This window comes from Lactuca sativa, chromosome 9 (genome assembly GCF_002870075.4).
Source record: "Lactuca sativa cultivar Salinas chromosome 9, Lsat_Salinas_v11, whole genome shotgun sequence".
NCBI classification, from domain to species: Eukaryota; Viridiplantae; Streptophyta; class Magnoliopsida; order Asterales; family Asteraceae; genus Lactuca; species Lactuca sativa.
The window spans coordinates 148387762-148403637 of record NC_056631.2 but is presented as its reverse complement, the minus strand read 5'-3'; the positions used below and the strand labels follow the sequence as shown (position 1 = coordinate 148403637).

Sequence of the window (15876 nt, the reverse complement as noted above, 5' to 3'; positions counted from 1 at the left end):
TCCTATTTAAAAGGTAGACATGATGAACCGGATGCAAACCAAATCAAAATGAGAAAACTTTTTGAAGAAATAGAAGATGTGGGTGTTTCAGTGTTCTAACATATTTTATCTAAATATGTATTTATGTTGTTAACTAAAAGCTATTGAAAGTTCTTTGTATGATCTATATTCTATATTAATATATATTTTTTTATTGTTGTTAGTTACATAATAGATTTTTTTTTCTCTAAAAAGGCCGACCAAAAGGGGTATCTTCACTTGGTTTGCTCATTTATACCTCCCAAGCTTTAATGTTACATCCACCATTTTGCTTAAGGGTTACGTAAGAGATCTCTCAAGATTAGTTGATACTTAACAAATATTGTTTTTAAATCGGCAATAACAAGATCCAAAGTGTTCTATAACAAAATTGAAAACCACTGAAAAACCCAGAGATTTCATTTAAAAACAACCACGAGTGTGACAAACTGTTCATTGTTTCGAATTATACATACATTTGATCGTTTTTGTTACATTCAAAAAAACACATATATAATATGTATACCATCCATACACTTTCATTTACGGGATATCATTCTCAAAAGTAAATCGCTACAAACCTCCCGCCCACATGCTTTCATTTCCCATCCTAAAACAAACTAAACCATAGCAAAATCCTGTTCACTATAACTCACACACCATAAAACACATCACCACCAATTCAACTCCATCCGCCACCCACTCAAGGCTTCCATGGTGCTGGTGGTGGTGGTGGAGTTGGAAACATTGGCGGCACCGCGGAAAAGATAGTGTTTTTATCGATCTTCTTTGTTGTCCGGTCACCGGAAAGTGCCACTAAAGCAGCAACTAAACCGGCATTTCCGGCGATGGTTGGCTCTGTGTAATTGTAATTTGACCGGACGTCGTGAAAACCGTCATGCCTATCGGGCCCCGCAACCATAGCACCGATAATGGTGTTTGGATTAGCTTTTTTGGATTTTTCCCACTTAATTCCTCCGGTACAGCTGTACTTGACTCTGTTCTTGGGGATTGATGCACCTCTGTGGTGGACTTGCTTCGGGTAGTGGGTCCCGTAACCCACAAGATAACTCATTTTTCTTGGGTTGTCCCCGAGGATATAGTTGATCTATGAGATTAACACGAAAGTATGTTAATAGGTTATAGAAGTGACATTAATAATAAAAGAATGTTAACTCATTTTTCTTGGGTACCTGTTTCTCTGCGAACTTGCGTAGTACATCAGTGGAATAGAAATTTGGGCCACAATACCAGCCAGGGGTATCTGCAGCATCAAGATAGTCACTGAAGAGGGTAGCTAAGAAGGCTGCATTCACCACATACTGAAGTGGCTGAGGTCTCCCATGGTTCAATTGGATTAATCCACCTGAAATGGAAGATGATCATCATTGCTCATATAAAATATCTATTCACTTAATATTATAGACAAAAAGGGGAAATCGTTGGTTTACCTTTTGTTCTGTTGAAACTTGAAAAGTAGGGTAGGTAAGAACACATGACTATGCTTGTTTGGTTGTGAAACGTTTGCAATGTTTCTTCGTATGGGTAACCGGGGCTTAGAAATAATCTCAATCGTGTCAATAGCACCTAAAATTTGTAACAATTTGCATCATCAATAAGCAATTAACCAATTTTGATAACGATTAAGTTATAGTAAACTAGTGTTCCTTAAGCTCTTGTATGTTACTTAATGACAAAACAGAAAAGGATGTATTGCTTTTGACATACATTGGACTGGAAACTATTACAAATTTCAAAATTTCCTCCACCCAAACAAAATGGGACAAACAAATTTCAAAATTTCCCCCACCCAAACAAGATGGGATGGGACTCGCCCTTGATATCTCGTGCGTACAAATGGCTTGAATGTTATTTTCTTATTATTATAATTGAAAATAACCCTAATAAGTTTGTCAAGTCCAGTCATGTCATGTCGTATCTTATCATGTGTTGCACGACAAACACTGAAGTGAACCTGATAATACTGGGCAAACTTTCTAAGGCTATTTTCAGCGATGAGGATGAAAAAGGTATTCACGTCTTTTGTAAACAAGAGAGATCGAGAGTGAGTCCGTCGCCCACCTTGTTTGGATGGGGAAAAAATTGAAGCTTTTGTATCTGTTAGCTAAACACAGTGCAACCTGTTTTGTTGAATTATCAAACGATAGATTATTATAGTTTGAGAACTTACTTGAGCTCCGGTAAGCTTGTTGTCCCAGCTAAAAACACCATAATCGGGCCCACCCCAAAAAGCACCAGCATGCTTAGCAAGTTTGGGGTGACTAGCAAGGTAAAGATATGATTGATTCCCAGTAGCATAATACATCCAAGTTCCACCCCAAACAAACTCATCCCAATACATACTCGAATTATAAAAAGTTGCAGCATCAGCTCCACCTGCACTATAACTCCCACGTTGATCTCTCGCAAACTTCCAAAGCGTCGCAGCACCATGAACAAGTTTCTTCGAGTACGCTTTGTTGTCCTTGAACACAATCGACGCAGAAGCCAGAGCCGCCGCCATCTCCGCCGCTAGGTCAGAGCAACTCGAGCACTCCGTCACCGGTCGCTCGTAGTCGATGTCTTCCGGTCGCATCCAGCAACTATGATCGTTAGGGTCATCTGGCCCAGCCGATGTATCCCCTTTCCCGACCTAAAATTGGAAGCAAGTTTAGCAATTGGATCACACCATGAACAAGTAAGACGATTTTAGGTATGAAAAATCACCTGAGCGACGATTTGACTGATGGTATCGGCGGAAGAATTGAAGGTTTTGAGAAAGTAATCGGTGCCCCATTTGATGATATCTTTAACGTGATTGAGCTCTCCAGCAGCTTCGTATTTCGCGCTGTATTCGATTACACTCCAACTCAACATAGTCATGGCGAATGCTTTCGGGAAATGGAACTTTATCGCATCTCCGGCGTCGTAATACCCGCCGACGAGATCTTTTAAAACGGCGCCGGATTTATCAGCTTTCCCGTCGTTTAAACATGAATTACCCCTCCATGAAACGTTATTATGCTTTGGGAGTTTTCCGGCTGCAGTTATAAAAAAAAAAAAAAAAACAATAACATAAGCTTTTTGAGATGGATCAACCTCATTCCATGATAAAGATTTAATCTTTCATTATGTTTTACAAAATTAATGCATTTAAATTACATCTTTGTAGTACGTTACGTATATCGATGCATTTTTTTTTAGCAATTTTGATCCTTTTTTATAACTGTTAGATTTCAGTCATTAAAAGTTGCAGAATTTGGTAAATAAGTGTCAGAAAGCTCAAGTAAAACTGTTAAAAACTTCAATAAAAAATTGATCCACCGACACTTTTCTGTATATTTTTATCGTAAAGATGAGACCATTTGACTTGTTAAGTCAAAGTGTAACCTACAAATAAGGATCTTTTATCAAATAGTTGCAGAATTTATTAAATAATTCACATATAGCTCGAGTAAAACTGTTGAATTTGATTCATTATTAGCAAAAATTGATCCACCGACACCTTGATGTTTATAAAAAGATACCATCAAATCAGAGATGAATTCATATGGATGATTAACATCAAGTAATAGATCAAAATCTGGGTAAAATTGGAACTGAACTTACATTTTTGGGCATTGAAGAACATGAGAGCTTTTTGAAGTGCAATAGTGTAATTATCAGGAGGAGGTGGGTGTTTGTGATGCCTAGGAACAGTTTTGACGATCAACGTGACGAATCCGGCGATGAAACCGGCTGCTAGAATCAATCCAACCGTCCAAACGAAGATCTTACGGCTGACAATGATACAACCCAGATCTACATACTTCTTCTTCTTCTGTTCTCCGGGACCCAACAACCAGCTCTGTTGCGTCTCATCTAACGGCCGTGACAGCGCCGCCCTATCAAAGTCGTTTAAGTTCCTGCTCCGATCATCGTCCGTCGCCGAATCCGCGTTGTGTATCTCCAATGGCCCACCCCATGGATCTCTCCCGTACATATTTGTAAATTGAATTCGATTCAATCAAAACACGAAAACAGAGCTTTGAATCTTGATCTGATTTGGAATTTGAGGTTCGATTGATAACGAGATTCAAAACCCAGATGAAATCAAGCTTGTGGAAATGTGGATTTATGTGGGGGTTGCTTGAAATCGCAAAAGGTTGCTCTGTTTCCGTAGAAGTGAGTGGGGTTTTGGAGTTTATGATGAAGTGAAGGAGAGAGGAGAGGATTAAAGTAATGCTGTTGGTGGATTTGTTTGTTTGGTTTTCTGTGATTTATGAATAAAATTTTCATAATAATTAAATGATTGTCTTCATGAAGAATAGAAAATTGGGTGGCAAATGACTGTCGAGTCCACAAAGCAACAAAGACAGTCTGTCTAACACTCTTGCTCTTTCGTAAGAAAATTCAATGGCGACATTAAATCTAAAAGGATTTTTTTATTTCACCCCTGTATTATTCAGGAATAGCTGAAAAGGTCCCTGGATTTTAAGTTTATAACACTTCTGTTTAGTTTATTACTGATGAAATAGAAGAATGTGTGCCTAAAAGCATCAATAAGACAATAACTGTTATAAATCCTTTCAAGCATCTTGAGATGGAATTTGTTAAGTTTTGATGGGATTAAATCATTAAAATAGTGCTTAGAAGTATTTTTTGCCTGATTAATGTTGAAATTGCAAGTGATTTTGACAACTTTAAATAGGTTTTTCTCTATTTGATTTCTTTGTTGTTTTTAATTGTAACAAGTACATGTATCACTTCATAAATAACAATCATTTTCAAGTTAGGTGACTGTTTTTTAGAGAAAATACTTGTTAATTGTAAGTGCATAAAAATTTGGGTAGCAATAACTTTAACAACATTCTAAGACATGAGTTTATAACATTTATATCCATATTTTAAAATGACATTTGGGTCCCTACTAATTTAAGTGTATGCCAAAGAATTTGAGAAAACAATTATATGATAATAATGAGAAGTTTTCATTCGCCCATGTTTATCCTTGCGATAAAAAGAGAATCTATGACGACCTCTTTTCGACTTTTAGAATTAAGTGTGGTCACTTGTATCAGTTATTTATCATTTGTATATTGACTTGATTTATACGTAGATAGCAGATACAATATTTTTTTTCCAACTTATATGTTTCTTATTCATACACTCAATGGAAAAAGTTGTATTGAAAAAAAATGAGATTCGCTTAAGTAGAGAAGCAAGAGAATACAAAAAAAATGGTCTGTCTTGTGCACTGTGTACATGATCCTTTTGATGAAGTGTCATTAAGTTATGTAAAGGATTTTTAAAATTACAAACTAGTTGTCTAGGAAAGACAGGAAAGATAAGGATATCAAGACAGATATATGGACCAAACTTGCATATCCAGGAATACATGAAGGATTAATTTTGTAATTTAGTCTATATATTTGGTGGCAGGTGGCAGGTACGAGTGATTGCTTCCTTGCACCGACTTTTGCTTCGAGTGCACTGCATTGCATTCTGTGCCAACATGTACCAAAGTGTCACAAAACTAGTTGTTCCTCATTGTGTTTTTAAAAAATTTAATTATATATATTAATAATATAAAAAAAAGAGTAAATTACAAGAATGGTTAACGTGGTTGCTCATTAATTTTAGTTTAATTATTCTTTTTATCAATAGTTTTGTTCTTAAAATGGAATATTTTTAGTTTTTAGTCGTCTTACTTTTTTATCTACGGATATGACCTAAAATAACAATCTTGCGTAATATGATTTTATAATTTATTTATATTTATATTATAAAAAATAAATAAATACCATCTTACAATTTCTTCCTATTTATTTTGTTATTCATATAAAATTATCATTTTACAATATATTTCTTATATTATTATTACAAATAAATGATGAGCCACAACCCGACCATTCTTCTTCTCCGTCTTCCATTGATAACTTCACTTTCATCATGTCCTTCGTATATCCAAATCATCACGATCTTCGTATAACCAAATAATCATCATCTCTTTTGAATCAGAATTAATATCTGATACTTAGATCAACCAGAAAAATAAATTATCACTGCATATTTTTAATCAAATCTAACACACAAGGAAAAATGTCATTAGAAATAAATAAGAAAGAAATGACGATCGACAGTTCAAATCGATTGCTTCTTTTGCGTTTTAAAATAAAAGTGATCTATTTTTGTGCTTCGAGATGGAAAGGGTGATGTTATAGTCAAATTGACAATGATTTCATAAATTAAAAAAACAATAATATATGTGATTTATGAATCATGGATTAAAAATATAGAAAATTATAAATTTAGCCATTTTTCTTAATCTCTTTGCAAAAAATAACCAATAAAACTCAACATTACAAAAACAACCATAAAAATCGCATATGGATTAGAGCCATTTGCGATTTTGATTGTTGATTTGCGAAGGTACAACATTGTAAAGCATGGTCATGCATTGTTGACTTGTATGTTCGCAATTAAATTTTTTTTTTTCTGGTCTTTTCGGGTATAAATACCCCTCCCTTCCACACACGTTCGCAGATGAAGTGAGTTCATCTGCGATTTTCTCTGACTTTATCTGTGATTTTGTGGTGGTAATGTTATATATATATATATATATATATATATATATATATATATATATATATATATATATATATATATATATATATATATATATATATATATATATATATATATATATATATATATATATAGGTTCAGGTTCATTTGAGACCATTCTAATTTTGTGAGACCGTGAGACCAAATCTAAAAATAATTTTAAAATGCAAAATAAAAGGAAAAATCCAATTTTTTTTTAAAATATTATTTCGGAACTTGAATTAACTAAAAAAAATAAAAAAAATCCCGTTTTTTTAAATACGTGAAATATTCTAATAGAATATTACACTGTACATATTCTAAAAAATAATTTTAAAATACAAAATAAATGGAAAAATCTAAAAATTCTTTTTTTAAATATTATTTTCGGAACTTGAATTAACTAAAAAAAATAAAAAAGAATCCTGTTTTTTTTTTTTTGAAAAATACGTGAAATATTCTAATAGAATACTCCCTCCGTCCCAATATTATAGTCCATCTTTCGTTTTTGGTTTGTCCTAAAATAATAGTCTACTTCTAAAAATAAATAATATTTTTACCAAAATACCTCCTCATTATTACTTAACCAACTAAACATTTAATTGAACATTAAATGCAAAGTAAGGACAAAACTGTCATTTTATTATATAAAATTAGTGGTAATTAATGATTTTCTTATTCTGTGTGTTTTTTGTCTGTGGACAATAATATTGGGACAGAGGGAGTATTACACTGTACATATTCTAAAAAATAATTTTAAAATGCAAAATAAATGAAAAAATCCAATTTTTTTAAATATTATTTTCGGAACTTGAATTAACTAAAAAAAATAAAAAGAATAAAAAAATACGTCTCACGGTCTCACAAAATATAGGTGGTCTCAAATGAACCTAACCCTATATATATATATATATATATATATATATATATATATATATATATATATATATATATATATATATATATTAAATTTTGATGACGAAAATGATATGTTTGGCGAATCTATTAGATAGTTAGTTGTGGGAGTTCACCTTCGATGATCTTCAGGAGACTCGGAATAAAATAAATATGTCACACAATTGTATTAATATGATTTATGTTATAAAAATGATTTCTGATGTATCTTCAGGTTGTATAAGTATATTTCATAGTAGTTTTTTTTTGTATAGTTAGCACATGATTTGTGATGCATAGCTTCCTCTGAAAGGCTTGAGAAAGTTTTCCTAAAGAAAAAAAATGAGGGTTCCAAATTTTTTTTAGGAATTTATATTATGAAAAAGCCTAAATCACAGGTGGTCGTAGATGGACCCGGTCCATCTCCGAACATACAACAGATAATGCACAAACACGCTTTAAACATTTGTATCTTCGCAGATCAACACTCAAAATCGCAAATGGATCTAATCAATCTGCAATTTTGATGACTATTTTTGTAATGTTGAGTTTTTTGGCTATTTTTTGCAAAGACATTAAGGAAAATGACTAAAGTTGTAATTTTCTCTTAAGAATACACATATTTCCTGGTCATCATAATCTTTTAGGCCTTGGAATCAAAATAGGTGATGCAAATATTGCTAGAAATTAACTATTCCAAAAGCAATTTTAAGCAATCCAATAAACAACGAAATCACATATAAAGTTTAAAGTTATTCCCAATAACTAATCTAAATGGATTTTGTATGATCAAACCAAAAACACAACATGGGAGTAAACAGTTTTACCTTGAATGTGGGGATATTCTTTGGTGTAGAAACAATGATATGATCTAACCACCTCTATCATTATCTATACGAGCAATGCAAAATATTTCTAAACATAAACCATTATATAATACCTAACTTTTAACATAGAGTACACCAAAAAAAAATCATCTACTGTACATTTATGTCAAACAGCTAGATACAAGTAGTTATCAAAATTATCATACTAATTATAACAATACAAGGATCCAAGTTAGGCGCTACCAACTTCATATTTTTCTATCGAGTCTACCTCAACTTGAAAGGAACACAACAACAAAAGTAAGCTACAAAGATCTTAGTGAGTAACCCTAATGACATTGTTCATAATAATCAGAACATTAATTATATAAATAATTCAACACCCGTTTAATTAAAATTTCCCCATGCCTTTCACCCAACTCTGTATACACCCGATCATGTATAATCACACAATTACATTAACCACCGAATGCCCTACCACATATATATATATATATATATATATATATATATATGTATATATATATATATATATATATATATATATATATATATATATATATATATATATATATCACCCAACATTCCACATCACACCTAAGAGATATTAAATTTATGACATCATTTACATCCTCACATCACCCATTTAGATATACACAATCTAAAATTACATCTTGTCTCACTTTTCACCTAAGCGATTCAAAACCTATATAACATCGGATATGCAAGTGCTATAATAAAACATTGTATTTCTTTGGATGTACACCACCCTAAGTTCTCTTATCTCACACTGCACCTATTTGGATACACATTGTGGAAGATTATATATTGATATTATCTTATGAGACCAATAAGACTTATTAATAATCACTAATGTTTTTAACACTCCCTTTTGGATATACACCATCCAAACAACAATGATATATATGCACCTATTCTAAGGGTCTATTAGAGCCTTATAACCTTCATCTAAAAAGGCATTAATAGGGTCATATCTCTTAGTTGCCAAACGATGGAATGTATGAAGGCAATGTTGTCATCGATTTCGTTTTAGGAGAGAAACACAAGTTACAAGTAAAGGTCAACCCGTATCTCATTTCCTGTCCGGAAATGTCAGGCTGCGTCACATTCATTATTTTCGGGTAAGCATCAGGAACAACAAGCTAGCAACAACAACAACATCAAGAACAACTTTTTCTAAGCACTCTTTCATGTAAGCCATTAGCTTCTCACTGCTAATTCGAGCTATTAAGCCGGGTTGCTCTTTAGTTAGAATCACCAAGGGATCTGCTGCCTACCCCCTAGCACCCCGCTAAACATCAAAGTAATATATATATATATATATATATATATATATATATATATATATATATATATATATATATATATATATTCCCAAGAGTCACTATAGAATGCTATTTGCTAATGACGTATGATTCTACAGGGTCACACCTTATAATAAGTTACTACTTATTGATTATTATTAGAGTAATTTGATTATTAATAAATATAATCAAGACTTTAATTTATTGGAAAATTATTATTTTATGAAAATAATATTTTAACAACTAATTAGGAAATTATTATTTTTATGAAATTATAATAGAAGAGAATAAAAAATAGTTATATTCATATGATATGTATATATAAGTCATGTACAATTAAATGGACACTTTGAGTAAACATTTAGTTGGAACATGTAACTACTAGTTAATAAGATGGAGTGTGACACACTCTTGGTCTCTGAATTTCATGCCAAAATCGTCAACCTCGAAGGAGGTTAGAGGTTGAGTATGGTCTTGTTTCTTACATCCCATACTAATTATAAGATGGGCCATACTTTGACTTCTTGAGGTATGTTGCTTAAGTTCATATGTAGTAGTCTATAAAGAAGAAAGAGTGACAAAAACTAGCTAGTTCTTCATTTTCTCTTTTTAGGGTGCCAAAACCAAGAGTAAAGTGCTCTATATCCTTTCTATTTGTCTTGCAATTTGGTGCATGATTTAAGGGTTTTTAAGTTGCTTCTCCTTAAGACTACTTTGGTATTAGTTATTAAGTCTTAAGAACAACTTAATAGAATACTAGAATCTTGAAGTGGTTTAATCTTTCTTGGTGAATACCTCTAGAGAGCTTCTACTTTGGAGCTTATTACTATCTTCATCAACTTCCAATCTCCCATGAGAATCAAAGTCTTCAAAGCTGTAACACTTTTTCCTTCTATGGTTGATATAATCTTTCCATGCTTTGAAAAATGATCCTTTGTGTGTAAAAATGATTTCAAGTTTATTCAAATCTTAAAATACTTTCGTTCCTAATCATATAGTTTTGACAATATATTTAGACTAGTTTTGAATAAAACCCAACAATATATATATATATATATATATATATATATATATATATATATATATATATATATATCATCGTATTGGGCATTGTCATCCACAAATAAATATATGTTTCAACATGCATAAAACATCTCCCCAATGACCATCTATATTTTCAAAATTTCTATAGGACAATTATTACTATCTATTGTACTACTAGCTGTTAGTATTTATAGTCTATTAAGCTGTAGTCTTTTAAAACACAACCATCTACTACTCATATGTTAGCCAAACACAACTAGCTTCTACACTAAGTTAGTAAATAACTGCAAACTCTACAAGTCATTCCGTTTAACACACCCTATAGATATCAACTTACAACACACCACAAGTCACACTACTTAACACCCCCAAAAGAGCGTTACATTATAAAAACCCTTAGGATTCACTAATAATCACCAATAGATTGACACTCTCCAAAGGTTCACTAGTAAGTACCAATTAATTATGGATTTACATTATCTAACGGTTCACCAATATAACACCTAAGTGGATAATATGTATCACACTATAAAAACATTATATCCAATCTCTTTTACACCTTATGCATAGATAATACTAGGAAGACCATATGGTATATTACACCTTTTTGGATATACCCTATCTAAAGTTAATACATATCTAAAATATACATTACTCCCCATGTAGTTTTACATTTAATTATAATATTACACTAACACAAAAATCACCACATAACAATATATCAATAATCTAAAAAAGGAGTATGGGTACTCACCTTACTATTTAGTGAAGACTGACTTCTTCTTTGATCTTAAATTTTGCATTGCCTCTCTGCTTGGCACCTTCTCAATACATGTTTACATAAAATACCAAGTTCCTTAGAACTTGTCCCAACAAAAATTGGATTTTATTCAATACCTCCACCATATTGATCAGTCACCTAAACATTAACTAATCATAATAAGAATTTGTTACCAAACTAGCCATGCTCTTAAATACAAAAACTAGACGAATTAACTCTGTAAGTCTAAATTTCAAATATTTGATAGTTTATGTAAACTACAAGTTATAGCCCTCACCATACAAGCTAAGAATTTCACTATGACATTCATTTACTAAACTTCCCATCAAGTTCAAAATATCACTATATTACGAACACCTGTAACATAGTCAGTGTCTAACAACCCATTATATAATTATGCTATAGAACACGATAACATAATAATGGTGCGAAAAAACTACCTAAGATTTGTCAATTGCTTGTATCAACATTAATATTTTGGTCTAAAACATTAGGAACAACCCCTAAATTTCTCTCATGAATTCTCTCTGAGTTCCTACAAGAAAATTATCGAACTCAACTATATATACATATTCCATCTGTCGTGGAGATGCATCACATCATCTCTAGAAGCACATCGCGTCAATGTGTACAACATAGACATGGCCACATGTCGTTCTCCTTCCGCCACATATCTTGATGGGTTTATTAGGTTACAACAAAATTAATCAATACGGAAAATCACTTAACAATTAACAAGAGGGCACATGCAACCTAAAAGGATCTATGTCTTTCACATTAAGGCAACATACTTTGAAAAACAAAACTTAAAGACACCCTAACAATTTCGAAATTAAGAAATCATGGTTAAGGGTTTACATACATTTGAATCGTTGTAGAAAAAAAATCACTTCAATCCTTCCTTTGAAGAGCTTGGAAAGCTAGCACCAAAATGATGATGCATCTAATGGCTCACACCCAAACCCTAGAACTAGAAGACAATTAAGGAGAGAGGATGAGAGGTATAAATTTCGTTCATATGATCCTTAGCAAGAGTAACCCCTAAATTTGATGCACAAGAGGTCATATTTATAGTTTATGTAACTTAAGGATAAAGCAAGATTTGAATAATTAAATAATGGATTTAATTTCAATTCAAATCATTTTTTTATTAGCATCCAGGAGGCTTCTGGAAACCCTAGAAGAGCTCCCAAAACCGTCCACCGTTGGAAAGTTTTAGAAATGCCTCTTTTGTTCAACTATTGAACAATTACAATTCACCCCTTGTACCTTTAATTAATTCCAATTAATCCTAAATTAATTCCAAATTAATTCTGATTACTAATTAATCAATTCTAATTGATGTCATATTAACTTATCAATCATATAAATTAACAAATCAACTTTCTATTCCGAATTAATATGGTAATCATATAATATATTAATAAATCATTTCCTCATATTTTTCAATTAGTTTATTAATCATATAATAATCTAATAAATCATCATCTCTCCACAAATGTCATTCTAATCAAGTTCTAGTTATGAGGGCTACCTAAAAAGGACTTCGCTTCCAATTACAAAAATATACCAATTTAGTTATGAGCTTAGACACCTTAATCCAATTGTCTCCCACTTGGATAAGTCTATAACTACAATTGTTAGTATAACATTGAACCGAACAACAAAGTGTGCTTCCTAAGCCACTGCTGAACTCTGATTCAAATCAAATGTTGTCCCTAAGATAAGTGATCAACTATTACTTCGTCCTACAAGATATCATATGGACAGAGTCATGGATTAAATGATCATCCTCATCTTCATTTATTTGTTTCTCGATTTGTGATTAATTAAGACTACAAAGTTGAACACATCAATTTAGTCTGGAGCAGGCGCCTATTTTTCATAAATCAACAGGGGCGGGGGGGGGGGGGGGGGGGGGGAAGATATCACTTTTCTTGATAAGGTAAAAGGAACAAATAAACTTTCACTATATAAATGTAACCTTTACTCACTAAATCATACATGACACTATGTTTTATATGATCATGTTACTGATGCGTTTGTGAAATACAAATGCACAACCGACTTTTAAATTACAATTTACATATCCCGATTTGAAGAATAGAAGATATTATCATCTTAGAATTACTCGTGATTAGATCCATGAAGTAATCTCTAGGCATGAGGTTATCCGATACTTAAAATATCCATTTTCTAAGTACTCATGAATATTATAACAATCCGTATGCAATGTCCAATCTCTATGGGCAATCTACAATCGATCATGACAATCTTAATTCATTACTTACTTCCATAAATATGAACAATTGTGGAATTTCGAATAATAAAATTATCCAGGAAATAAACATGTAGAGTGAAACATAATAATAAACTAATTGACTATGGTATCAAACCTTTTGAATATAAATAAATCTCTATTATTTAATCACGATAAAAATTACGAATTTATTCATTGTATAATGTTTCGAGTAATCAACTAACCAATTGAATTAGACAACATCAGTCATGCCATGTTATAAATATGCATACTATGCCTCTCAATGGTTTTCTATTTTTGAATAGATCGACTAGAAATTACTTCAATGATGTTCATTTCACAATTCCATATACTTGTATTTATTTAGGATGTATTGGAATTTCATCTTTACATGCACTAACCTTCTGTGATGTCGAGGTTCTAAATTCATAGAATCTGAGCATTCGATATTATAGAATGCTCCACTGGAACTTGTTGCCTGAAACAACTCCATGGTTATGAAGTCTCAAATTCAAGGTACACTCCTTGAACACTTCTTTTGCCTTAAAGTTTCCAACTCACATGTAGATTTTATAACCAATTCTTATTATTGTAACATATCCATATACCTATATCTTGTTATGGAATAATTACCATATTCCCATATGACCATCAATTATGACCACGAATCATCTCAATCCAAAACGTGTCACTATGGTTCTTCCCAACAATATCACACTTCCAACTATCTACAAGCAACCAATCTTTGGTAAACCTTTAAATGTTCTTGACAATATGTTTAATAACTTTACTTACTTAAAATTCTAGTCCTTTTCTCATAATGCTTAAAGCATTTGAAAAAATTAGAATAAGCAAATATTCTAGCATATATAATTGATCCTATATATTTGTGAATTTCTACCGCTTTGGTTTATATCCAGAATAAAGAAATTCAGACTCCCGTCCATGATATCCCATTGGAAGGAATGTTGCAAAGAGCTCACCGACTCCACCTTACCCTCAAGGAAGTTGTACGCCTCCGCCCTTATATTCGTATATAGCGAAAGTTCCATGATATGATAAATCTTTTGCTCACCAAACATAAGATCGAAGAGCCTATCTTGCAATAGACCCTTTCTTTTTAATACTGTGAGTTCAAAATATTCTCTATCAAGTATGGCCCTATAATGGGCACATCAATAGCTATCTTACATAAGGATTTAATATATGTTCAATCTTTTGCTATAATATTTCCATATATAGAATATCCAATGTCGAAACATTTCAACATGATATATATATATATATATATATATATATATATATATATATATATATATATATATATTGACTAAGTTCTAGTAAGCAATACAATCTAAACCTTTAGATTTGTAATGAAGTATGAGTGCCCTCTCCTTTAAATCTACTATAGCGAAACTGTTCCCAAGCTTTTCAACTTTTTCAAAAACAAAGACATTGTTTCCTACGAACATTATTTTCAACATGCAATACCAACATAACAATTATGTTGCCACTATCTTTGACGTGTAATTAGAAATCTAATGGACTTTTAGAAATCAGAACCCTTTGAATTTCTCATGGAAGTGCAAATTCCTATTTTCGCGCCGCTTCGTCAAGACTCTAATTAGGCTTCTTAAGCTTATGCACTCTATCTGGATAGTGTATGTGTTCAAAACCTTTCAAGATGTGATAAACATATGTCCTGAACGTTTAAACAATTCCTTTCCATTCCTCACAATCCGAAATATGAAGAGGGATGTTGTAATCATATTATGAGTTTGGGAATGCAATTAATACAACCATTATCCGTATTGATCTTTATCAGATCCTTAAACCTACTAGCAAAAGTGTTTCCTCATATTCATTTTCATGAATTAGAGCGAAACCCTTTTCCACCTAGATTTGAAGGTGCATATGTTCCCATCCATATGGATCTTTCATTTCCAACCCACAGTCATAAGACAAGGTTTAGGATAAAGCAAATCCAAATTCAATTTCCTTCATGGACTGAACTTCGCTATTAAATTTCTTGCCTTCTAGCAACACAAGAGCCCACCAATGCTTCCATGTTAGCAGCTCACCCATATTGATCAGTGTTTGTTCACCGATCAATGTGATTTGCTTTTGCGGTTAAATGAAGAA

General features: G+C 32.1%; 1 protein-coding gene across 1 annotated transcript; it reads right to left on the bottom strand.

Moving 5' to 3' along the window:
• Window positions 1-420: 420 nt before the first annotated feature.
• On the bottom strand, window positions 421-4373 carry LOC111911793 (endoglucanase 25). The gene is made up of 6 exons (XM_023907533.3): window positions 3628-4373; window positions 2746-3059; window positions 2210-2671; window positions 1470-1605; window positions 1212-1384; window positions 421-1126 (listed from the first exon to the last, which is right to left on the bottom strand). The coding sequence occupies exons 1-6, from the start codon at window positions 3998-4000 to the stop codon at window positions 722-724; spliced, it is 1863 nt and encodes a 620-aa protein (XP_023763301.1). The 5' UTR covers window positions 4001-4373; the 3' UTR covers window positions 421-721.
• Window positions 4374-15876: the final 11503 nt, after the last annotated feature.

Excerpts from the sequence above, each read along its gene's own strand:
- LOC111911793 (XM_023907533.3), bottom strand. The coding sequence starts at position 4,000 with ATGTACGGGAGAGATCCATGGGGTGGGCCATTGGAGATACACAACGCG. Across the intron at positions 1,606-2,209 it reads ACAAGCTTACCGGAGCTCAA|GTGCTATTGACACGATTGAG; the intron begins GTAAGTTCTCAA and ends TACAAATTTTAG. Across the intron at positions 1,127-1,211 it reads GCAAGTTCGCAGAGAAACAG|ATCAACTATATCCTCGGGGA; the intron begins GTACCCAAGAAA and ends TTAATCTCATAG.